The sequence below is a fragment of the Acipenser ruthenus genome, chromosome 26 (assembly GCF_902713425.1).
Source record: "Acipenser ruthenus chromosome 26, fAciRut3.2 maternal haplotype, whole genome shotgun sequence".
NCBI classification, from domain to species: Eukaryota; Metazoa; Chordata; class Actinopteri; order Acipenseriformes; family Acipenseridae; genus Acipenser; species Acipenser ruthenus.
The window spans coordinates 18,829,517-18,856,574 of NC_081214.1; the positions used below are offsets into that span (position 1 = coordinate 18,829,517).

Genomic DNA, 27,058 nt, shown 5'->3' on the forward strand with positions numbered 1-27,058 from the left:
CCAAAAAAAAAATTATATGTAGGTAGGTATATAGCTACTGGTTTTCAGAAACGGTTCTTCTGTGGCTGTTTAGATCAACTGAATAGACCTATCTTGGGAATTGCTCGCCTGAATCTGATGAAAATGTGCTTGGACAGAAGTTTTATAAGTAACGCTGTAAATCAATTGTGTGTCAACATATGTATGGGATGCTGCTGTAGGTGGTATGGTCAGTTAATGCTAAGGGGAATATTGTCCTGGTAGGAAAGAAAATAATATCTGAACACTGACAGGGTCAGCTGAGCTCTCCACAGCACATACAGTAAGCTTTCAAGTCAGATTTTCTTTGGAAAAGCATTGGGAAAGAAGACCCGCTTCCCCTGTGTTTCTTCTTTCTATACTCATTTTCCAAACCATCACTTCCATCAATCTGACATATTCTTCTGAGTCCATATAAAAGCCCCTCTGATGGTGTACACTTCATTTTCTGCTGCAGGATTACTTGTATCATTTATGGTTGGATGAAGAATGCATATGGATCAGTGGTTGGAAGGACACTGGTTGTGAGTAAAACTACTCTTTAACAAGATAAACATTGATCTGCTTCTAACACAGCACATCCATCTATAGCCTGATAGTGACTGGTCAAGTCTCTAGGGTGAGAAATCGAAGAAGTAAGAATCCTTGGATCACAGTGCTCATATCCAGCTACTCTTCATGCTGAGGGATCGGCAGCTTTTTCTGTGGTTTTAGGAGAGATTGTGGATTTGCTTTGTGATTTAATAGTGTTAGGTTGGGGTATAGGGAGTTTGTTCTAATTACCCGGTGTTTGTGATGTGGCTACATCCATCAGGGCCCGATCTGAAGTGTGGCTTACTCAAGTTAGGAAAAGATTAAGTAGCTTCAAATTCAATTTTCTTTTACTGTCCCCTTGCCTTTTACAATGCTTGAAATCAGTCTGAATTATTGCAATTACTCAAATATTGTGGTGTTTAATTTTTGAAAAGTCTGTTAGGGTGCTTTGGTGCTGCTGTTCCATTCTAGTTACCTGCCATAGACATATGTAATGTAGGCTAGATCAGTCAAAGTGTCTTTTATATTAGTAAGAGCCAGCAATGTATTACAAGGGGAACAAAATGAACCAAAAGATCTACTAGAACTGAAGAGCCGCTACTGAACTCAGTCAAAGCAGGCTATAATAAATAGAGCATTTCTTTGCACTCAGATCGATTGCAAACATCATAAAAAGGTAAGGAGAGAGATGGAGGCTGGACACGAATCGGAGACAACACACATTCCAAACAAGTGTCTTAACCACTGTAGAGAAGAACCAGGCCTGTTTGCACAAGCAGTTTATGGATATTTTAATTCTGTCTCATCTTCAGAGGTCAGAAGGATAGGGAAATGACAACTTATTTTAAATGTGCCCTGTAATTGCGAGATAAAACAAAAAAAACAATGACAGTTTCTTAGGAATAGACCAAAAATAATTCAACAATATTTTTTTTTATATCCATAAATGTGGCTGATAGTTTTGTGATCATAATATTTTTCGCCCCTGTTTCCCTATTCTAGTAGAATAGTCTTTAGGAGTTTGCAGTTGAACATTGCATTATTACCAAATGAATCAATGTGATCAGTGAACAAAATAAACAGAATTATCACATTTTGTCCCAGGTAGGGAAAGGAAATTGATTTAGAATGCTGCTCATTAAACTTAATAACACTTGCAATGACTCTTGATATTAAAAAAATCCAATTACCTAAATATAATGAGTATTTAGTTTGAGGAATATTGCATACATTATAACCAAGATGTCTTTAAATAAATATTTGTTAAGTTAATGCATTCATTTAAATGATTGTGGTACTATTTTGCTTGCATAACAGTAGGCTTACACAAATTAGGTGTTATTATCTCATTTAGAACTCTGTTATATCATCTAAGGTAACCATGCACAAAAGCCCATTATTAAATGGCACATATTTCGACCTGTCTAAATTCATTATGTAGGGTTACCAACAAACCCTATGGGTTTTAATTGTAAGTTACATTCAGGTTTAAATGATGCCTGAGCTTGCTTGTGGACAGGTGCTGTTTGCATGGTCTGTCACAAAACAGAATTCAATTAACCATTCCTTGGGGATTCCTTCCACAAAAAATATAAAGATCGGTTAATGAGCATTCTTCAATCTGTGTGGTCTTGGGCTGGAAATGTTAAACTTTGGGGCTACAGCTTGTTGAACGTAAGTCACCTGGAAACTAAGTTGACCTTTATATTGGGTCTTGGGTCAGTTAATGTTTTGTGGCACATATGCCCCCATTTTAACAATAACCTATTTCATACAGCATGCTAAGAGGCTGTTACATATGATTCCTGATTTCAATAGTGTGCAAACTTCACAACATTCGTTAAACAATGTGCTTAACCACATACTTATTAATGTTTCCCCTCTCTCAAAATCAGCTTAAAGTTTTGTATTACTCAAAAAGGAATCCATGCAGGCCACAGTTGCTCTAATTGTTTTCAGAGTCAGACAGGTGCTATGCACTTTTTTAGACTTCGGTGCCTCCTACTTCACATTACAATGTGACCTTGCTTCTGAAACTAGTTCCTTGTTTATGACTTCCCAATCTCAAGGGTTGCATGTCAACATCATTAAACAGAGATACAGATCCTCATTAAAGCTGATTTTGCAAAGTTTGAACCTGTGATTAATTTCTGAAATGTCAGAACGCAATTTAAAATCATAAAGGGCATCATTTATGAATCTCAGTAGCCCCAAGTTCATTAAATTAGCAATGCAAAATGTGTGGATTGGTAGCACTTGATTACACTGGTCAGATTGCTATAGCATTAATGCAATGCTAGATCTACTGGTGCAAGAACTGTTTCTTTCTCTTACTAGCATCTTGCTGCAGTCACCGTTGAATCGGTTAGCCCTTTACTCTGTTGACAGTGTTATGGCGGGTATTTTTCTTCTTTGTAGTGTAGCCTTTGTATATTTCCTTGTTATTTGTTGTCCATACATTCAGGTTATTGTGATATTAACTATTAAACAGAACTATTTGTCATCATAAAAATATTCTCAAAGTAGTAGAGTACATGTGAAATGTCAAATAGACTCTGTAGGGTCGTACATATTATCATGGTGTGATAATACCTCCATCTTCCATTTAAAAGAGGTTGAGAAATGAGAGCTGGCCTATAAGATGAATGCTTTTCATTAAAAAAAGCTATATATATATATATATATATATATATATATATATATATATATATATATATATATATATATATATTAGTATATTCTGCAATGGCTAGTTTAATTTTAAAAAGACTTCTTCAGACCTCATAAATGAAACAGGTCCAAACCCTGGATATGAGATGCTACATCTCAACAGGCTAGAAATCTTCAAATAAATAAGTAATTGAATAATATAGGCCATTGAAACTGGGAAGGGCTAGTCTCTCGTGGTGTACAGGGGGCAGGAGTTGGTAATATGACCACTGCACACATGATTGCTGGCACACTGCTTCAGTCAATAAAACATGATTCGTTTAAATAATCAATACAGGAAGAAAAAAAATGAGACAGCGGCAATATCTTAAACACTGACACATATACTGTACTTCTGATCTGAGGAATTCAAGATCCAGTTTTAGACAGCAATGAATTAGAAACGTGTCATATCTACTTTTTAATAAAAAATACTTATTTTAAGAAACAGACTCTATATTAGGGGACAACTGCATTTATTAAAAGCAGCACAGAACTGCTACCAAGAGGGACCAAGTTGAGCTGTAAACAGGATTCAACCAATATATAGATTGCTAAGAGGTAAACAAGCTAATTAAGCCCAGCTGCTACTCAATCCTCTTAATTAGAATGCCCTTTAGGAACAGGAGTTCACTTTCCGTGTCTGCAGGGGGTCATTTCTTTTCCACTGTTCTCCCTATAAATAAAGTAAAAACTATAAAAGAACTGTTACAAATTACAGGGTTAAAATCCCATTATTAATACATGAATGCTACTTTTGGCTATAAGGTATTGTAATAGCTTAGTAACAGTTTTATTCAAAGGGATTAATCAGTTATTGGTTTGTTAAAGGGTTTAATACCTGTCAGCTCATAAAAGCCAGGGGATCCAAAAATCACCTGGTATATGACATTAATATATTCTGGCTGTCCACTGCACACACTGTAGATGTATCTTTATCATAGACAGCTTTCTGACATGGGTCTCATGTGCCCAAATCACTTGACTGTTTTTTTGTATATTGTGTCTGTGATGTGTGTGGCTGCTATGATTCTTTGCCTTTGCTTATTTATTTTGGTCCTGTCGTACCATCTGCTCCTGATTTTGCTCAGGTGGAATTGTTCAAAGGCATCGATTTGTTATTCTTCCAGCTGTGAGGTGCCTAGTCTCTCGCTGCCAATCACGACAGAGTTTCAGATTTTGACTTTGACTGTGAGTGAAATATGATTATGACCTTCACACCTCGTGGAAGAGGATGAAAGCACTATTACGGATGTGATAATGCACCTTAGAATGCCTTTCATTACCACTGAGACGAGATACTGGATGGGAAAGAGGTGTTCGCTCCTCTCCGGTCAGTGTTCCTCGCTTTAACATGTCAGCTCTCCTTTCAGCTTATCCCCAGATGCGATAGTAAAAGCTTATGTCAAAATGCAAGCTGGAGTGGTGCATCAGATGGTTGAGATTAACCAGCTTCATGTGTGGTGAAATTCAAGATTCAGTAGTGCTGCAATTAAATTAATTCTGAAATGCCTCCACCCCATCCCCTTAAACACCCACACACTGATGTTAGTTAATTGTGTAGAGAGATTATATTTGAGTCTAGCATTTGAGGATATTGCTTACACTAATGTAACAATGCACTTTTACTTTTAGTATCTGCTTTTTTCATTTAAAACTGTGGCATCCATAATCCTGTTCACCAAAGTAAATTATAATTCCTTGTCGTTCCTTTACATGTATTTTTTATTACATTCCCCAAAATCATCACAAGAGGAACAAAGCTTCCATCTCTCGTCTGCAGGTGGCTGCATTTCAGTATTGTGGTGGAATTTGTTGATGATGTTTAATTAATTACTTTAAAGAGATGATTATGAACTTTCGGGTAAAACGATTACTCTTTTCCAGGCTGACCATTTATCATGCAGTAATTTGTCCCTGAATTTCTTGAAAGTCCTTCTGAGTTTTAGCTGCCTTTTAAAATGAACCATTTTTATGTGTGCCAGTTATTAACCTCCATAATGAATTCCTCACTGCTGCATTGTAAGGTACAACTTAGAAACTCAAATAGCTAAATATTATTTAAATTAAACAAGTTTTTTTTTAAAAAAAGAAGAACATTTACCTTGTTATTTATTGTATTCCAGGTGTTCTAAATTTTAAAATAATTAGCACCCAGATACATTGTTGTCAACCATTCCTTATAAAAAAAAAAGCTCAGAGAGGTATGGTACAGCATTTAAAAATAAATGGTGAACAATGGTAATCTAAAAGCACATTTACTGTGGTGAACTTTTATAAGGGGTCAGATGTATATATTGTGTGTGGATAAAGAAGACTTCTCATTGTACTGAGATGCTTTGAGGGTTTGCTTCAGCACAGGTCGTTCTTTAAATAGTCAAGCAGTCAAGTGCATAGCCTTTAAAAAGGACTATTCCATTCCTTGAATTCACTGTTTCACTCATTTTAAGAATTATGGTAATGTCAGCCCAGGGCCAAATTGGAGCGTTACCTCAGACACTGTATATATCTATACACCTTTGCCAGGAGGAAGCTAGACTGGAACATTTCAATAGCGAGGTACTACCACCAATTTCTCACCTTACTTGTGCAATAAATTCACTGGAAAATACAAATTCCCTGGGTTCACCTCTTGATATTTTATAAACCCAATCAGAACCGGGTATCATACATTTTCCTTTCTAATGTATTTCACAGAACACTCTTCTACGAATACAGAACACACTTCTAAGAACACAAGCGTAAGCAGAAATGACTTTAGTGGTATTCGTGTGTTGCACCAGTGAGTACCTTAACCACTATGCAGTAGAAAGGCTTGTCTGCTTTGTGGTAAAAAGAGTTTTTAATCCCATCTCTCCGATTGGTGGTCAGAATCCTAGCGGCAGTGCACTGCCCGTTACAGATACTTAAAAATGTAGAGATATTGATTGCAAAGCAAATGGCAACATGACAACAGAAAATGAGTGGTAGGCTATGTGTTAACTATATCAGGCCAACTTGTGTTCAGGCTTCAACTTTTGAAATCTTTCTTAATGGTTAAAAACTGTATTTCTGGGGAAATTAATATAGAGGATGGCCTATTTTTGGGTTTTTTTTTAATGTATGGTAAGCCTTTTGGGATGTCCTTTATAATGAATATAATTTAGAGCAGTATTTGAGTGTCTAAGTGTGACAGATTGTGTAGCTGCTGCCAACTCAAGGTCACCCCTGTAAATGCGTTTGCATCTTAGAGAATCGTTACAGATTAATACAGTACTTGCAATAATGTGTTTGTGTGAATGTCTTCAGTATTAAAATCCCTTTGAAGTTATTAAAGTAACCAAATAGGTACAGTTTTGACAAATATGAATAGAGCTCAAAAGCTGGCAACTACAGTAGTGTGCTAGTTACAGACCAATACATTCTCATTGTGGGAGTTATTTTCAAAGCTTGGCAAATTTATATACGGTACATTTCTGATAATCCATGCTTATACCATTCGGGCCGTATGTTCACCGATCTTCCAAATTTATATGGCCTAATGTAGGTTACTGTAAATGTATATTGGAAATAAAAATACACTGAGAGACATAGAATAGCAGTAATTGATCTTAAAACATATTTGTATGGTGGGTTGCAAATTATAATGACATTTATTTTCGGTATGAAAATAAAAAAAAAGATGTAGTCAAATACAACCTTTGCCAAATATCAGACTTGTGACACTTTACCATGAGCAGAACTTTTTTATATAATGCTTTATTCAGACTCCCAACCTTTGTAATGGGAGTTCATTGAATTATCCAAAGCATGGGGTAAAGTCTGTGTCTGCTTATTCAGTCGCAGTTCCGTTCATCACCCAGCCCCTGAGCAAACAAGGGCAGAGTGAATCAGACCCCAGTCCTGCCAAAAGGGACACAAGCTTCTTTTTGTTTTTAGGGAATTTTTCAAGGAGCGGAAATGAAAACATATGCCAGAAATAATCTCTGTTTCAATGCGTTATGGGTGATCAATTGCTCAGCCCTTTTAATTTTCAGTACGATTTTAGATAATGCAAGCATGGTGGTGTAGTAGTAGATTTGAAAGTGGCAGTTAAAAACATCCATTTGTAAATTAATTGCTGTTCCATTGAATGCCATGCACTTGATCAGTTTCTGGCACTATGAGGGCCTAAAGTGATTGTTTCCATGGCAACGCAGCTGCTCTGTTGGGAATGAAGTTTACATTTAAATCAGTAGCACTCTGATATTATCAAACCTTTTCTCTAAACTTCCTTGGTGGGGTGAATACCCCCAGAGCCCCCAGCGTCATTCTTTGCCTTGGCTTACACTGGTAGTTTGTATTTGAATTAATGGTTGCGCAGTTTATGTAGGCCAGCATGCCTTTCTTGTGGCATTGGCTGATGTTAGCAGTGCTTAGGAAAGCAAAAGGATGTTCTTCTTTACCAGTTCAGCAAAGTGGTAGTTTTACTGTTTTTGTTTTGTGGTTTTAATCTTGGATGTTGGTCTGTATTGTTATAATTAGTATACTGTACACAATAGCAGTATATTTGGATTACTATGTTTGGATTACAACACAAAAATTGCACAATAAAAGCAAAAAAAAAAAAAAAACGACATGGCTATATAAAAAAAAAACGATATGGCTAATCAAGTACTGGAAAATAATTAGACATGAATTAAGAATGAAAAATGGTAGACGATAAGATAGAAAACAGGCTTTATAAAATTACTCAGTATATTCTGCTATTGTGCAGCGCTTATAGGGACTTATCTTGATGGAGTGTTCCTCAGGTAATTAACATAACATTGATGTGGGAAATTTCAGATTTTCTTAAACCATGGTGACTGAAGGTGGGTTAGCTGTATAATGAATAAGAGTTTCCCCTGGAGTGATATCCACTAAGCTAAAGGTTACAGTCAAATTACTTTCCTAAAGCAGAGTACATCTCAGCAGTACAGGGCGGGAACATACAGTAAAGTATTGTCTGTGAAAGAAAATAGAATATCGTTTCCGTAGCATTTTTCTGCCATTTATGTTTATTCTTCCCCATTTAAGTTAATTACTCAAACGGTTCTGGGGTTTCTATCCGACTGCCCCTGGTGTCTGTCTTGAAGAACCATTTGGGGTCAAAGATGGTTCAACTATAATAACCTTTTTATTTCCAGTACCACAGTTTGGGTTGGTTCAAATCATGGGCATCCATGACTGATTAGAAATGATGAGATGCAGTGATTTCTTTCTCAAAATAAACTTTTTCTTTGTGAGATTCTACATGCTGGTGCTATACATTCTTTGCACTTTGATTTTATTAACATTTTTAGTAGGAGAGTTTGTATCTTTTTAATATTTAATCTGGTTAAAATATGTATGTAATATGATTATGTTGAAGATATAGATATATTGTATTATATGTAAATGTTTATATACCACAATGCTTGCCTGGGGACGCTTGAGGTAGCTCCAGTTATTTGAAACCACATTCCATCGTGTCGTAATCATTTCACTACTATAAACCTTTCAAATGCAGTGCTGTTCAGATTAATGCATAACAGGGTGCTTCGTTGTCTTTTACATTACATAATCGAAGCCAAAAAGCCCTTTACTTTGGGAAAAATGTACAAATGTTTTTGTAGAAATGTTTTCTAATAAAGATAAGATTCTACAATTCCATTTCAAAGAGAACTAATTAGCTTGTGGTTGCATTCAGTGACTTGTCTTATCAAACAAAAGAGTGTTCAGTTTTGCAGTAACACTAATTACCTTCATTATTTTTATGTATGGGGTTATTTGAAGACCTTTCTAGTTTGACGCATAGGAGCAAGGCTTCACATGACATACCTTCAACCCAGTCACAAAAGACAAAAGCAGCCATAGCTGGGTCGCTTGAACTTCATGGTTGATTATAATTTTAATTAACATGGCAAGAACCCTGAATTTGCTTTTGCACAATGCAATATTTCTTCCTACCTTATTAAATACAATACATTCTGTCGTAATTGTAGAAATGTTGATAGGAGACCTACTGTAATGATGGGGTGTTTGATTCTGTTTAATTTCCTAAAGGTTTTAATTTTAGGATTAAACATTTAAACTCTAACATATTTGGAAAATATGTTTGCCATTGACATGTTGTTTCTTTTAGTATTCCTAATATAAATGACTACAGTATAATTTATATAAGACATGTGGTCAACACAAATGTGTTTATGGAATAGAATGAATACTGAATATTAAACACAAAGACCAGCACTTTCAAAAGCATATTTCTGATAACATGTAAAAGTTTAAACAAATATTAAAACTCTAAACTGTTGTCACCCCCACTGTACTGTACAGTATGGACTTTCCCTTTAAATATTGTTCAGACAAGTGTGGTCAAGCCTCCTGCCCCTGATCTTTGCTGTCCTACTGACTAGACATTCAATCCCCTTTAATGAGACAGACTGCAGATGTGTAATCTAGAGTACCATTATGCTTCATTTCAAGCAATCAATGATATTGTCAGGTGCTGTATTGGCTTTGCAGTGTGAAAGAATATGGCTATAATGCATCACACCAACATCCCTCATTATGATAGCAGCAGGAGTACTACAAATAACGCATTTGGACTTGCATTAAGGTTTCCCTGTGACCCACAGTACTCACAGCCCTGATCATAACCAGAAAGAACAGCAGTCATCTAGTTTCCTGTAACCAAGCCTAGGATAAGATTTTATCATGATGAAGATCTTTTGTTTTAAAATTATTATTCTGATGTTGACTACAGTGAAATACAGGAACCATTGTTGACCTAGTTAAAGGCTTTTTTGTCTTATTGATTATTCAGCCATAACTTTAAACACATACAAAACTGTAGAACAAAGTCAGGTAGACATGCCCTGCTCATAACTGGTGATTCTGGAAGCACTTTACAGTTTTAGTTCTTATGAGAGGTTGAATACAACTGTCTATATATTAACAGAGCTGTCTTTAAAACATGTATAGAATTGAATCTTGTTGAAATACAAGATGTTTCTTTTTAGTGCTATTGTATGATTAAGTGATATGGAGGAATATCAGGGATATACAGTAGGGGAGGTGCCACGTTCATAAAGCACACAGCCACGTTTACATTGTATAGAGGTTTAGATATATCTTGAGAATCACATTTGCAAAGTGTTTGAGAGTTTCTATGGATATAAGGAGATGCCTATATGTCTTTATGTAAGTAAATATGTTAGACTTACATTTTTACATGTGCATATACTGTGGATGTAGGTCAGGGGGATCTACTTTTTCATGATAACTATATCCTCCCTTTGTGGAGACCCTGAATAAGCTACTTTACATATATTTTAGTTGAATCATTGAAATGTTGCAGTAGATTTAAGCCTTTTACCTGGTTTCTCTACGTTGACATGATCTGAATCCTCTCTAGTATCTCAGTCATGTCCGAATACTGATCACCACACTATTGCAAAACAGGAGATAATTGCAGAATGTTAGTGGTCATTATGGAGCTTTAGACTGAAATGTAAACAATTAATGTTTCTTTTTTTTTTTTAGACCATTACAAATATCTGAAGGACCACTGGCTATGAAATAATATAATAACAATGTGTAGGAAAAGTGTTAACTTCATCCTGTAATTTCCTTGAAAGGATTAAAAAAAAACCTTGTCATTTTACAAATTGGATGCCAAATTACTAGTGATAAATTGACATTTAAAAAACTTTGAAAATACAGTTTAGCTTTGTTTCTGAAACCACACGACAGAGCTAGACAGAACCATGCATGATAATATTTTAGGCCTATAAGGCTGTTTTTTCATGGTTTTCATGACTTTCACATCAAATAAACATGAAATATTGAAAACTGAGAATTAGTCAAGGGCCGTTTATACCATAAAATAATTTGTAAGTATTTGTAAGATTTACTGTCAACATGGCCTAACCATGAATGAACCACATTTGTGAATGACAAATCGTGAAATACCGAGGGATTTTTAATTTGTTTTTAAATGTTCGTTGTCACCCACTTGCTCGGATGATCTCCGTGATATTAATAAAACAACATTTGCATTAATTCCATTCCTCCTTGACAGCAGAACAGAATGTTCATCAATATTTATGTTCTGGCTAGCTAGATGCAGCGCAACATGAACCTCCCCCATATCTGAAAAAACATTTTATTTTCATATTATTCCATTGGGAAGAAAAACAATATTTATGAATAATAAACTGCTCTTTCCCATTCTCTTTACTAACCGGCACATTGTTGACTTGGCAACGTGAGACCAGCTAATGATATCCCTGTATGCTGCCACTACACACCACTGTTTTTACTTAAGCGTGTTGTTTCAACTCACAAATGTGTAACAGAAATGGGATAACTGTTTCTGCAATAGTATAGTTCACCCGTTGAAACAAAGCTTTAGTCTGATACTGTAGTATAGTGTGCTGCAGCTGGGTTGTGTGTGTCTGCTGTCTCTCAGGACCCCCTTAAAGGGTTATTAACCCTAGCAGGCTATATGTACGTGGAGGCTATAACTATAGCATGGGTTTCAAATAAAACAATATACAAATTATTATCGCTAAGCAGAACCCTAACTGCTAAATTATTTTAGTTTGTTCTGTAATTATAGATTAAATGTTACATTTGGAAAATACACATTTTGTAGCATTCCAAGTGTTATATATATATATATATACAGAAGGTCGAGTAATTTATAAACTGTCACAGAAACCAGAGATGGAATTGTTTTCCTGTAACTCACTGAAGAGGCCCCTCTATTATTTTATTTTATAATACATGGATACCCTTGTGATGCTAATATTAAAGAAGTCGAGGTTCAGCAGTACAGTTGTTGTTTTTTTCTAAACATAGAGTTTCAGTGCTGTACAGACGTTATCTGTTAGTGCGTCAGCTTTATTTGGGTGACTGGCTTTACCTTGTTTTAAGGAACATGGGTAGGAGAGTTGATTGATGTTGTTCTGTGAAAATGTGTTACATTTACTGTAAAAAAAAAAGCTTTTAAAATGACCAAATTCCAATTGGGCTATATATATATATATATATATATATATATATATATATATATATATATATATATAATATTCTATTTTATGTATTACTATGCAGGACAGCCACTATACACACAGTATACCTTTTCAGGTCAAGAATCACAGTTTAATTTGGCATTCCTATAACAGAGTAAATAGTATTGGAAAAACAAAAGCAACTATTCAGTCGTGCTGTATATAATTGTATACAATTAGATTAGACTCAATTAGACTCAAGCCTCAAATCTTCAGTCTGCCAGAGAAAGAAGATCAATGAATGTACTTTCAATATCCACGTCGCTGATTATAATTTGTGATGCCAATTTTACATCAACGTGAGACAGGCATTGATATATTTCGTGACAAACTCTAAAAATAGACAGTAAAGCAGTATGCAGCAACAAAGTACTTTTAGATAATACAGTTTGTAAATACTGTATAGCATGGTATGCAGAGTATTCATTCTTAATGAGGAGACGTTTTGTCCGGTAATGCTTTAATGTGTTTACACATTAAGAGGATTATGTACAGACCCAAAAGTTGCCCCTCTGGTTTTGAAATATTCTCCTGTGTTTCCTTAAGCAATTACCGGCTTTAAATACTCTTATGTAGACAGGCAAGTGGCACCCACGCAGGAGTGGATCAATAGAAGCATTAAGATGATGAGCTGTCAGGAAATTCTGATTAGGTAGATAAGCTCTTCTTTTCTCTTTACAGCTAAATGGGCAGTCTTGGATCAGATTCAGTGCTCCATTGTAAAACAAAACAAGGGAGATATGACATTACAAATGTCCATGCTCTGACCCTTCTTCCCCATGTTAACTGCCTTAGTATTTCCTGATAATTAATGTTCCAAATTGGTAAGCATAACAATGTACTAATATGATGCCTGTGTTATGTTTCTGTGTATCCATCTTACCTGCCACATTTTTTTCATAACTGCTATTTGAATTCAATGCGGTGATTTCAGCTGTTAAACAGGCAGACAAACCAGTGTAGATATATAACCCACAACACAGCTGTAATTTGTTTAACTTCTGAGTGACTGCATTGTTAAACTGAGCAGCGTTTTTTGCCCAAATAATTGGATTAGCAGGGATATGCACCCTAAGAAGGGGGTGTTAATAATAATAACCGTCATTCCTGAGCTAGTGGGCACAATTATCCCCAAAAGAGTAGAATTGCCAAGCAATAGCTGGATCTGTACTTTACAGTTTAATATTGCAGTGTTACTTGGTTCAGTGCCTAATACCCCAGGAACATCCACGCCTCCAGGAGCATCTCTGACACATACACCTAATCCAAACCTTAAAGTCACTGACAGATTTCAAAACTGCTATTTACATCCCCAGGGGGCGACTGAAATACCATTTCTCTATTCAGTAGAAACTCTTCAAAGTGTGGGTGTGGAAAATGTATCTAATTAAACAGGTCTACTGCCACTCTTAGCACACAAGGTAGTTAATAGCCTGGTACAGCTGTCAGCTTGTGATTCTAAGTTTTGTGCTTATGAATTTAGTGGTCATAAAAAGGTCAGGGACAATGGCACTGGCTACAGTCTGACAAAGCTGAGTCTGGGCCTCTTAATCAGGGACTGGCGAATTGAGCTGGTTTTGTCAGGTGTAACCAAGCCAGACATCAACCCAGGCCTCCAATAGTCTATGGCATGAAAAGCTATATTTGTGGCACTGCTTATCCCTGTATGTGCACAGATGTAATATATTTTTCTAACTGCCAACCACAAATGACAGCTGTAACAAATGGAACCCATTAAACCAATAGATGCATATCTACAAAAGAAAAATATAGATATTGATTTACACAGCCACCTATTATACAATAAACTCCTTCCTTCTGACCAGCTCAATACAAAGACCTGCTCACCATTAAGAACACTCTGCCCGCCCCCTTTCAATTGGAATCTGAAGATCTCGCTCAATTATTGTCACCTATTAAGATCGTTTTACTCCGTCCTTTAGGTTGCTTATAATAGAGAAGTCGTATGGTGCCTGATCTCTTTATATTGCTCATGATTACTGGAAATAATTTTCTTGGAAGTCCAGATGGTTTGCTATAGAATACCAAAGTACTTGCAGACAGCGGCATTGCCAGCAGTGGCAACATAATGGATTTAGATCAAGTAGAACACAAATCAGTTCTGTTAGTCAAACATCTTACAGCTCTAGTCGGCTCTGTCAGTCATCAGAACATCTTTCTTATCAATCCGTTAAATTCACTTAAGCCTGTCAGTGTCCATTGTCAGCTCGACTCTTTCAAGTAATGAAGATCAGCATAGGTTAGCACCTGATTCACTGCTGATCTAAACTCAACACTACTGGCTGCCTTGTGCTACATATGCCCATTAGCACAAAATCACTGCATTTTCATTATAGTGCCACTGCATTGTCATTGCAGGTCATTTGTTAAAGAGCCTTCACTGATAAGAGTCTTGGAAGTACAAGGATAGACAAACGAGCAGAAAATTTGACAGCATGTCTTTTTGTCTTCTTTAAAGTTTGAACATCTCAGAATGTTTTGTCTTTATTCATTGCTGTTGAATGCCCCAAGGGACAGCTTTATTTAGCTGTTCACACGTAAAATTAGGATTCTGTTAATCCATTGTGCTGTTTTTTTTTTTATGCCACAATTGCAGGGATTTTTTTTTTTTATGTAATTACTTAAATGGGTTAGAAAATATTGGTATTAAGCTGTCTGTCTGGATCCCAAAGAAATTAATTTAAGTTATCCATTTTAAATACTTCGGAGTATTGCCTGAAGTACTAGTAAAAATACTCTCATTCCAGAATGCTCAGTATAGAACAAATACAGTATGCCAGTGTTTTTCTTTTTCAACGGAAACAAAAACAGAATATTTAAATTAATTCTCTGTGTTTATATATATATATATATATATATATATATATATATATATATATATATAATTTACTGCTTGGCAACTGTATCTCCCTGGTGTGGGGCATATTCTCCTGCTATACTCTGACTTTCTTGATTACTCTGATGGTGGTGGATAATTTCAAGATGACAATGTACCAATCTCCCATGTGCCAGAATTGTTATTGAATGGTTTGAGGAGCATGACAGAGACTTCCAGGCATCTTCCAAAGGAGCGTGATTGGGATGAACCTGAAAGATGCATTAATCATAACGAACATCCCCCTACCTCTGTTTAACAATTGGATGGAATATCAATGACTGGATGAACATCCTTCAAGACACCTTACAGCATTTTGTGGAGCATATGCCACATTGTGTCAAGGTTATGATTAGGGCAAACAGTGACCCAACCTGATATAAGGTACCTGATATTATTTTTCTACTTTAAAATCAATTAAGGTAGTCCTAAAATTTGCTGAAGACTTTGATTTAATTCCCTTCGATGTTGACATAACTCGATCATACCGTATAATATAGGGGCTATAGTAGTACAATAATTACATGAATGTTACCTGTCATGGACTTTTATTATGAATAAAAAAGCAGCAATAAAGTGACCATTCTGTTGTGTTTCTGTTCTCCACGTGAAATAGCCATCCTCTAATCAAGGCACTTTAGGGGTATTTGATTTGAACAGTGATGGGTGGGACCCCAGCGTTGTACAATAATAGGAGCTTGCTACTCGCTGGGAGACACGTATTCCGGGCCGTGATCTCTCAGCAGCTTCTAAGTGCTGAAATCCTGCTTCAGATTCTGATGTCATTTTAAATGTTTTTTCCACTTTTTATCTTGAACTTTCATTGTAGGCAGTGGGAAAATGCACACTGCACAATTGGAAGGCAACTGTGTGGTATGTGAGAGCCCTTTTATTGTTGAAAGTATTTTAAGAGATCTCTTGTTAGGGAATGTCCTGCTCGCCTTTATAAGGGTTGTCAGGGTAAGAGAACATAAGGCCAGAATTTGCTACAAATTAACCTGTCGACTCATAAAAGTTACATTTATTATGAGTAAATTATAAATCTCATGGATCGTGTCAGGTTCTGATTAGAGCAGTCTTTATCCCACAGGTAGAGGCCCTCTAAAAGTTAACAGGACTTAATCTTGAAACTCGTTTGAAACAGTGACATAAACTCCAAGCAGCCTAAGCAATCTATAACAAAAATGTAAAAAATGTCTTACACAAAACAGTTGTTTGGTTTATGATAGCATTAATATTCTCAGCAAAAGTCATTACCTGTAGATAATTTACCATGTCATTCATCAAGTGCCCTTCGGCAGGGACACCTAACTGCAGGTAATGGCAGCTATGTCGGACATCAATGCTTAAAGCTGTTATTAAAACCTTTCTAAAAAAACTAGATTTTGAAGTGTATCCAAAAGTTTAAATATCTGTAAATATTAAATTTTAAAGCGGTAAAGCTTTAAAATTCAGTAACTTATATTGCTGATAATATCTTCACTGAGAATGGGATTCTAGCTTTGTAGAACTCCTGGCGACAAATTCAGTGGTTCTCCAGAAGCACAAAAAGAAACATCTAAACAAAAGAAAGTCTGTTTCTTCTTCGCAGTATGTGTTCAGAATATGAAAGACCATATCTTTGGGATGGATCCTAATTCTGATTGTATTGAGTCTGTGCTCTTGCCAGCATGCATGTTATTTTCATTTTACTGGCTTTCAGAAGCAATGTAGCTTTAAAAATAGCTTTTGTAAAGATGTCACCAGATACCAAAATATTAAGAAAGATTATGACATCTTGAAACCTACAGAACCTCTGCCAATTTAGACAGAAGAACCCCAGTGTCCCTTTGTCTTGAAGAGCAGGCTTTTATGCACAGTGATTGATGGATCTTGCTGGTTCATTACCCTTTGTTTATAAATAATTTTGCCCTATCTGCAGTCTGCTTTCGCAATACAATTTCAGTGCCTGGTCCTCCAGTTATTATTGGAAAACCAGAGGTTTTTATCCTATACTTTGAACACACACTAAATCATAACACTATGTAACACAATTTTTGTTCCTGGGTAGTAAGTGTTATTTCCTAATTGCTTATGCCTCAAAAGTATAGAAAATGGCTATTATTCCCCACAAACTTTGCTTTTGTGACCAGGACAGTGATATTTTGAAATGTACCTATTTCCAATGAGAAAACGGGCGAATTTGTGTCTTTTCGTTCACATAAAGTCAGAAAAAAACAACATATGAATCCAAATTAACATGTATTTATACTAAAGTAATACAAAAATGACTACAAAAGATTTAGAAGCGAGTAGTTTTTCGAGATTTACGATTATACTGTAAATCACTTTCACGAATCAGCCCCCAAATGTAGTCTCCCATCATGTTCTCGTTATACTGTCCTTGGTAGCGGCGTTCAAAGTCCAGTATATCCTGGTGGAAGCGCTCACCTTGCTCCTTCGAGTAAACTCCCATGTTCTCCTTGAATTTATCAAGATGAGCATCAAGGATATGGACTTTGAGGGACATCCTACAGCCCATTGTGCCGTAGTTCTTCACCAGAGTCTCAACCAGCTCCACATAGTTTTCGGCCTTGTGATTGCCCAGGAAGCACCGAACCACTGCGACAAAGCTGTTCCAAGCCGCTTTCTCCTTACTAGTGAGCTTCTTGGGGAATTCATTGCACTCCAGGATCTTCTTTATCTGTGGTCCGACGAAGACACCGGCCTTTGCCTCAGACAGCTTAGGGAAGAAGTCTTGAAGGTACTTGAAGGCTGCCGACTCCTTATCTAGAGCTCTGACAAATTGTTTCATAAGGCCCAATTTGATGTGCAGTGGTGGCATCAGCACCTTCCGGGGGTCCACCAGTGGCTCCCACTTGACGTTGTTCCACCCCACAGAGAACTCGGTCCGATGTGGCCAGTCCCGCCTGTGGTAGTGCGCCTTGATGTCCCTGCTGTCCCAAAGGCAAAGATATCAGGGAAACTTGGTAAAACCGCCTTGGAGACCCATCAGGAATGCCACCATTTTGAAGTCTCCTATGACCTTGATGCCATCTCAGAAAAATGCAGATATGTATCCACTTAGGCAGCTGGAACTAAACTGAACTGGTGGGCTTAAGGCCCCTGTATTTATACTACTATTTATATTACTGGAAAGTTCTAGAAAGTTCTAGAAGTTACTCCAAGTTTACTCAGCACTGAATCTATCTGGAATGTTCTGGAAAATAGGTAAATTTCAAAATATCACTGTCCTGGTCACAAAAGCAAAGTTTGTGGGGAATAATAGCCATTTTCTATACTTTTGAGGCATAAGCAATTAGGAAATAACACTTACTACCCAGGAACCAAAAAAAAAATAATAATAATTGTTACACAGTGTAATCTGCAACATTACACAAATGATCTTAGTTGGGTAGTCTACATATGCTAAATGTAACATGACTCTTAATTAAATCTTAGTTCAAATAGATATCAAACACAGGGCCATAGTTTTAATGTGCATAATGTAATCTTTCCAACACAATGTACAGTATCACATGTAATAATGTCAGCTAACTGCTAATTAAACACAAAACTGTTTGCATAGATTCAAATCAGACCACGGTGTAGGTTCTGCATACAGAAATTACATTAATGTAAAACAAACAGCTGCCTCTGCCTACACTGGAACCAAAAACAATGTATTTTTCCATATAAACATATCTGCTTCAAAATGCATTCTGTAAACAACCTAAAGTGTAAAGTGTGTATATATATATATATATATATATATATATATATATATATATATATATATATATATATATATTGTACTGAGTATATATTTAAGAACACGCTATTGCCACAAAATGTTATATTGCCAGAGATTATAGAATGTAATGTATAGTTTTGGTAGAGTTGGAGAGTGTTATATTATTGCTATAACCACTTATTCAATTGTCATTAAACTGTTCATTGACATTGGCGGGGGATTTAGTGTATGTTAGAGGTGGACTTTTTTAGTTTAGGATTGACACTGCAGCTTTAAATAGCTTTACCACAGGTCATGGTCAAAAATGTTTTTATTATTTAAATGCAAGGACAGCAACCAGCCCTTTTCTGAGTCAGCACTGTCTGTTTATAGTATTTATTAGTGACAGCAATGCCAAAGGTGGCAAGAATCAATAGAATGAGCGCTTGCATGATTTTCAGACATTTGTCTTGCTTGGGTTCATTTGGTACTTTACTTCTGGACCATGGTGAGCTACTGGATTATTTGTACTAATTTCACAGTAAGGAAGGCACATACATGTTTATCTGAGCCCTGGTTTGTCTGCAGTGTCTCTCTGTGCCTCTCCTGGTCTGAGCCCTGGTTTGACTGCAGTGTCTCTCTGTGCCTCTCCTGGTCTGAGCCCTGGTTTGACTGCAGTGTCTCTCTCTGCCTCTCCTGGTCTGAGCCCTGGTTTGACTGCAGTGTCTCTCTGTGCCTCTCCTGGTCTGAGCCCTGGTTTGACTGCAGTGTCTCTCTGTGCCTCTCCTGGTCTGAGCCCTGGTTTGACTGCAGTGTCTCTCTGTGCCTCTCCTGGTCTGAGCCCTGGTTTGACTGCAGTGTCTCTCTGTGCCTCTCCTGGTCTGAGCCCTGGTTTGACTGCAGTGTCTCTCTGTGCCTCTCCTGGTCTGAGCCCTGGTTTGTCTGCAGTGTCTCTCTGTGCCTCTCCTGGTCTGAGCCCTGGTTTGTCTGCAGTGTCTCTCTCTGCCTCTCCTGGTCTGAGCCCTGGTTTGTCTGCAGTGTCTGTCTGTGCCTCTCCTGGTCTGAGCCCTGGTTTGACTGCAGTGTCTCTCTGTGCCTCTCCTGGTCTGAGCCCTGGTTTGACTGCAGTGTCTCTCTGTGCCTCTCTCCTGGTCTGAGCCCTGGTTTGACTGCAGTGTCTCTCTGTGCCTCTCTCCTGGTCTGAGCCCTGGTTTGACTGCAGTGTCTCTCTGTGCCTCTCCTGGTCTGAGCCCTGGTTTGACTGCAGTGTCTCTCTGTGCCTCTCCTGGTCTGAGCCCTGGTTTGACTGCAGTGTCTCTCTGTGCCTCTCCTGGTCTGAGCCCTGGTTTGACTGCAGTGTCTCTCTGTGCCTCTCCTGGTCTGAGCCCTGGTTTGTCTGCAGTGTCTCTCTGTGCCTCTCCTGGTCTGAGCCCTGGTTTGTTTGCAGTGTCTCTCTGTGCCTCTCCTGGTCTGAGCCCTGGTTTGACTGCAGTGTCTCTCTGTGCCTCTCCTGGTCTGGGCCCTGGTTTGACTGCAGTGTCTCTCTGTGCCTCTCTCCTGGTCTGAGCCCTGGTTTGACTGCAGTGTCTGTCTGTGCCTCTCTCCTGGTCTGAATATGTGTGTCTAGAATATGTATTTTTCTGGTTTTGTTAAATACAAATACATATATCCTCTGGATATCTGTTTATTATGCTGTGGCATGTGTTTTGAATCTTCCTTTATTACTGTCTCTGCACACAGTGAAATGTGGCATGTTTATTAAAGTCACCAGCGTGTTTTACCTTTGACCTGAGCAAGGTCTTTTTGTAATGAGGCTAGTACAATGTCTGCTGGCAGTTTTTCATTCATTCTCATACATCCTACAGTTCAAAACATATCTGAGGAATACTATTATAATTCAGGAATGACGCTTGGTAGAACGCTGAACAATTGATTTTGAATAAATATTGTGCAGTGAACCCAAGCTAGCAGTAAACTGCTTACTGTACCTGTGAGTGTTTGTTCAAACTATTGGGTTAACATTAGTATTACAAAGTATAATATGTTATCACTGTGAATGCTAAGAGACAAAAGTCCAGCTGTTTAGTCACATGCTCAGAGCCTCAGGTTCTACTCTGTGTACAGCACAGCTAAATGAATTTGCTCATTGCTCTGAGATTATTTGTTGTAGTAGATATGAAAAAAATACCTTTGGGGAATTTGACCTTGACATCCAATCCAGAAAACTTACATATTCAATTAGTTTACTGCAATTTGTTCTAAAGAGTATGCTAGATAGATACCTTCCCCTATTTCATTTTCTAAAACACCTGTATATTATTTTTTTAGTGAGTGAGTATCCTTTTTCAAAGGTGTACCAATTATATTCTTGTGAGAACTAACACTTAGTTATCCATTTTAATTTTGCTGCAAATAATACCACATCAAGACACTGAAATTACTGAAAAGCATCAGGCTGTAAGTCTTCTTTGTGAGCAACTGTTCTCTGTTTTTCTGGAATATTGTCTTTACATGGGTGGCAAAATAAGTTAGGATGGGCCTTGGGCCTTAGGGGGGCCTATTTAATTTTGTGTTGATAAACACATATATCTAGTTCTTTTGCTCCACAGGCTTAAAACGTATTTAGCAAGACCTGTGTTGTTGCACAGCTCAGTTTCTCTAGATAATGTACTACTATAGTTCACAATTGGCATCTTCCAGTGGTGTCTTGGGGGCTAGTGAGATTACAAAATATTACTTTTAAAAATGACATTGCATTTAAGGAACAAAGAAACAGACTTTCCTGGTTTTTGTAGTCCCTGGGCAATGGACCTCACCCCCAAATCAAAAATATTTTTCTATCAAAAAGGTTTTCATAATCAGTAGTCTGTCACTAAACCGGACATATCTGGAGACATGAGTTGTCCGATTTAAAAAAAAATTATAAAAAAGTAATTTTGTAAGAAATACAGTAGTAAAATCAAATAAATATCTGCAGTGCACTTTCTTTTTACTTTAGCCTACCGGTAACACAAAATGAATCATGCTGCTGTATTGTACACATTACTGTACAGTGTGAAAATAGTAAAAGATTATTTTTAATTGAAACTCAATTATTTTAGCACATTTTCTTTTTTTACTGTAGCCTACTTAGTACACAATTAACAGAAAACAGAACACACACTACAGAAATAATCATTTTAAAATGTACTTAGAAAATGTGACAGTGCTTATTGCAGTTTTTTTAGATGTTTTTTTTTTTTTTTTTGTAGTATTTTCCTGTTTTTGACATCCAGATTTGTGTTTCTTTTTATTTGGGTGTTTCAGAGGTTTGGCAGGTTTCATTTTTAATGGTTTAAAATCATATAATTATAATAGGCGTTTACGCATATGATAATAGACGTTATGATAATGAGGCTCGACAAAACGCTTGTCGATTCAAAGTCTTGGTTGTTGGAAAGTAAATGTGCCAGTTAAAGAATGTCTTTAATTGGCACATTTGTATAATTCTGGCATCGAGATCAGCCAATAGCTTTTGGCTTTACGAAGAACTGGGGACGATGGAAGCCAATAGGGAGTGAGAAGAGGCGGGACTAAGTGAACAGGACTCGAGAAAAGAAGGGAAGCAGGAAAAGAGAAAAGAAAAAAGGGGAGATCTGAAATGTTTCACTGCACTGCACGCATACAGTTTAGTTTACTGAAAACTAAACATTTCTAACCCTAAAGGCTGCTTGAGTAGGATAGCTGGCACAGGAATAGTACATTTACTCATATTTGTAATTTTTTCTGTATGTGTGTGGGCCCCCCTCTGGCGTTGGGGCCCCGGGCTCTTGCCCGGGTGCTGACACCAGCACTGTCAAGGTCTGCAGTGCCACAAACTGAATGTGGTTTAGACATTAAGAGAGATGTCACTCTCTGTACCGTGAGTCATCTATGAAAGCTGAAAGCTACAAATATTGCAGACAGCAGATCTTACAGGCTTTGACTGAGGGTTGAAAGTAAGTATATGTGTATCAAAGTCTGCTGAAATGATTGGCTTGAGATGACTCTGGACCAGTCTGGACACTAGACTTCTCTGTCAAATCAGAGGAATTAGAATCAGATATATTAGGCATGGTCATGTATCCATCCGCAACCAGTCTAATAACTTCTGACAAAATGAAAGCTATTAGAATCATTAAGATCAGCAGGATCTACATCAACAGTATGGACAAACATACCTTTATATCTACAGATGCTCTCAAACACTTGCGCTAAAGAACATAGCAGGTTTTATTACAATTGGCAGTTAGATAACAACTTTAGAAATGTAAAACTCTGAAGTGTGACATGCTTACAGAAGGTATGTATATATGTATGTATGTATGTATGTGTGCACATGTGTGTATCAATGCATGCATGGGGGCCTCCACTATAGCCACCTCGCCAGCGTTATGCATGCAAAATGGACAAATCAAAAAAAATATGGACTCGTCCTGAAGACACAATTTTTCCTTTTGATTAAATTATTTAATGCTTAAGAGTCTGTCCAAGTCAAAGTTCTATCATCATTTAAAACTACTGTGAAACTGTTTTCTTGTCTCATTAGAGATGTTCTACCCTGTCACCTGCAGTAGTGAAATGGACACATGTGCAGGCGAAATAGTTTTTGCATCTTTGAGAACAGTTTAGGAATATGGAATCATGCTTTGTCAACTTTCCATTCAAGTGTAACAACAATACTTTTGTGTTTCAGCGAGGGTAAGCATGACTTTTAACAGTTGATTGATATCTGTCTTAGAAAAGCAATTTACAAGCCATATGCATTATTAAAGGACTGTTTCGAGTAATACAAACTGCTTGTTTAAGTGGTGTCGTCTTTTTTTTTTTTTTCAACAGATATCCCTGCTCATGACAGACTTGAGTTATCATTTTTATATGTGTATAAAAATGGAAGTCTAGAAAATAAAATTAATTTATAAATTACAGAAAAAAAATGTGAACTGTTTTCTGCATATCGTTTGGATCAAATTGATAGATTGCTTTCTAAACAGTGTGGATTATAATTTCCCTTTGTTTTTTTTTTCTTTACAGTACCAGCTAAGTGCCCTGCTCAGTGGACTGAAAAGAGCCATCTGTGAATGAAGGCCCGGCTTCAACCAAGGGAGTCCCCTGCTTCGTCCAGAGGGAGATTTTTACTGACTTATCTTCATCTCTACCAAACCCATGTTAACAGCATATCAAAGAGGATTCAACAACTGAGAGGCAAGAACATCAAGGCTGAGTTTGGTGTTTATGGTGGTGTCCCTCACTAGCGGTCTTTCTCACGGACAATGTGGCTTACATCTAGGAGACGTCGTCCATTTTCATTGTTACGAGAATGGCACTGTCTGATGACTGGATCATACTGTAATGTTATCCTGTGGATATTGAGTTTCTGTTTGTCCGTCATGGTGGTCGATGGCCAAAGTTACTACCCAACTGTAAACACTCACTTTGGTAAGCTCAGAGGAGTGAGGGTTCCATTACCAAGTGAGATTCTGGGACCGGTCGATCAGTACCTCGGAGTTCCCTATGCCGCACCTCCTGTCGGAGAAAAACGCTTTATGCCCCCTGAACCTCCATCTTCCTGGTCTGGAATAAGGAACGCCACCCATTTTGCACCTGTTTGCCCACAGAATATTCATAACGCTGTGCCAGAAATTATGATGCCCATTTGGTTCACCTTCAACTTGGATATGGTTGCAACTTACATACAGGATCAAAACGAGGACTGTTTATATTTAAACATCTATGTGCCAACTGAGGATGGTGAGTCTGTCGGGTACACGGGAAAACAAATTTTATTATTTAAAATTTTTTAACTGGTCTATTTGTCACAAGAGTGTTGTGTTTGAAGCATGAAGTGAGTGTTGTCTGCTGCATGATGCTGTTTGTGTCCACCATGTCGGTCTCCCATCTTGACTTGACCTCTTCATCCCATCTGTCATCAACTCCCCCTTTCCATGGCACTGTTATGGGTTCCTCTTTTGTGTTACATAAAGGAAAACAAAACCAAAAAAAGCAACAACTGGGAAATTAAACAATCAAAAAGATTGGAATGTAACAACGCGGTGCATCTTCTTCAATGTTCTGTCTTGATTTCTCTGGGGTTCACCTAACCTGTTTCTTGAAAGAAGGGTGCTGATTAAGGTTGATGAAATATTCTTTCTGGTACACAGGAAAACTGTGACGTTAATCAATTCAATGTAAGACCCTTTGCAGTCTATATTTTCAACAAAACCATACAAAGCCTTGGAATATACCTCCTATTTGAGTAATAAACTGACTAAAACAAATGTGGCATGAATTAAATAAAGGATGTGGAGACAATAATCGCTATTACAGGTGAAAATGAAACAGGCAGACTAACACAATAGGATTCAGACTGTAATTAATGTTCAACAGTGACATTGCATGAATTGTACCTTAAATGAGTTAGTCTTTTGTTATGCTAATGTCCTATATTCACCAGACTTTCAGTTTGTTTTGTTTGTTTTTTTAGATTTTTTTGTTAGAGTAATCATCTTAATAATAATTGTTTTTTTATATATATAATTATTATGAAAAACAGCTTGCATAACACGTATGGCTTTGCTGTTTTTCATATATGAAATGATACCTCAAACCCTCTCATAAGTGCTTCATAATTTGTCATTTATAATTTTTAGTAGAACATGGCTTTAAAAAGACTTTGGTATCTCAAACAATGCTTTGTTTGGTGTTAAGAATTCTCCTTGTTTTCGGTTCTTCCCAAATAATGGGTGCAACAATTTCCCCAAAACATTGTAATGGGTCTTATATGAAAGTGCATGTATACATGGACTTCTTGTGTCCCAGGATGCTCTTATTGGAGAATATTTTTGCAACCAGCACCCATATCCAAAAAGTTTATTTTGTATTTGTTGTTGTTGATATGGGGGGGGGGGGGGGGTTGGGGATGGGCGGGTTCAGTTAAGTTGTGCTTGCATGCGTCCGGTATTTCTACTGGAGCCTCCTGTTATTTTGTAGTCTTTTATTCATTTTTCAGTAAAACGAATATCCAAGGAATGTGCCAGAAAACCCAACAAGAAAATATGTAGAAAAGGAGGTATGTAGCAAGCTGACAACGAGAGAGAAGAGAGGCGACTGGTACGTCCTCTCAAAAGCCTGCAAGATAACACCATCAATCAACTTCGAAATGAAACTGCTAAATGGGTTAAACAGAGCCTTGCGATACAAATGAATGATGTTTGTGTTTGTTGTCTTTTGAAACAGTGTTCCTTCTCCACGCCTGCCTAAATTTGCATTAAGAACTGCACAGTACTGTGCACAAATGGGTTCCCACAGTTCAGGTTGCAAATGTAAATGTATGGAGTCGACATTAAGACAGGGAGTAGTGATATGAACTGCTACTAACAATTAGTACTGTAGCAAAATGTCTGAGAGAGAAGCAATTTAACAAGTGTATAATGCATAACAGATAACGTGAAAGTTTTTTTTTTTATATATATAGCTAGCGTATAATCACCCAAATAGGGGGTGCATGCATACACAATATTAACACCACACATTTTAGTTTCACAACACTGTCATTCTGTTGAGTAGTAATGCAAATGTGCAAACACCTTTTCCCCCACATCTTGTATTGTACATATCTTCAGCCACATTGCTTATATAGCTATGCAGTTGCATGGACTTATTTGAAACCAAAGACACAATTGCATTTTCATAGAAAACAGTGTATACCCAAATATAAAGGCTATGTGCATATTTGCATAATTATATGGTTTTATGGTACCAGATTGTTGGCATCTGGTGCATGTACTAATAGCATTTTTTCATAATTTAATCAGTTTATTCTGTAAATATTTAAATATTAAACACAGCCTCTGAACACACGTAAACAAATTACTAAGGATATTTTAATAAAATCACATAACATTGTAATATTCTTATCTAAAGAAGAGGCTCTGCAAAGCTAAATTCACAAGTTCATGCTGACAAGTCATGTAAGAAAAAACATCCATCAAGGCAGCTCAATTCATTAGATGTAGCTTAAGTTTATGTCTTTTAAAACGTTTTTTAAACATATTGCAAAATCTTACTGGAGCAATTTTCCAGTTGCGAACAGTTTAGTTTTAAATAGAGTTT

The 27,058-nt window shown here is 37.1% G+C and overlaps 1 protein-coding gene across 4 annotated transcripts in view; it reads left to right on the forward strand.

Annotated features, from left to right (window-relative positions):
- LOC117430781 (neuroligin-3-like) overlaps nucleotides 1-27,058 on the forward strand; it is a 115,589-nt gene that overhangs the window by 22,465 nt on the left and 66,066 nt on the right. For 2 of the 4 annotated variants that reach the window (XM_059001141.1, XM_034051253.3), the window contains exon 2: nucleotides 23,981-24,697. In XM_059001141.1, coding sequence (XP_058857124.1) covers nucleotides 24,220-24,697 — 478 coding nt within the window. In that variant the 5' untranslated portion in view covers nucleotides 23,981-24,219. Of the gene's footprint in view, nucleotides 1-520; nucleotides 543-23,980; nucleotides 24,698-25,955; nucleotides 26,016-27,058 lie in introns of those variants that run through there. The other 2 variants (XM_059001140.1, XM_034051249.3) reach the window with 2 other exon arrangements.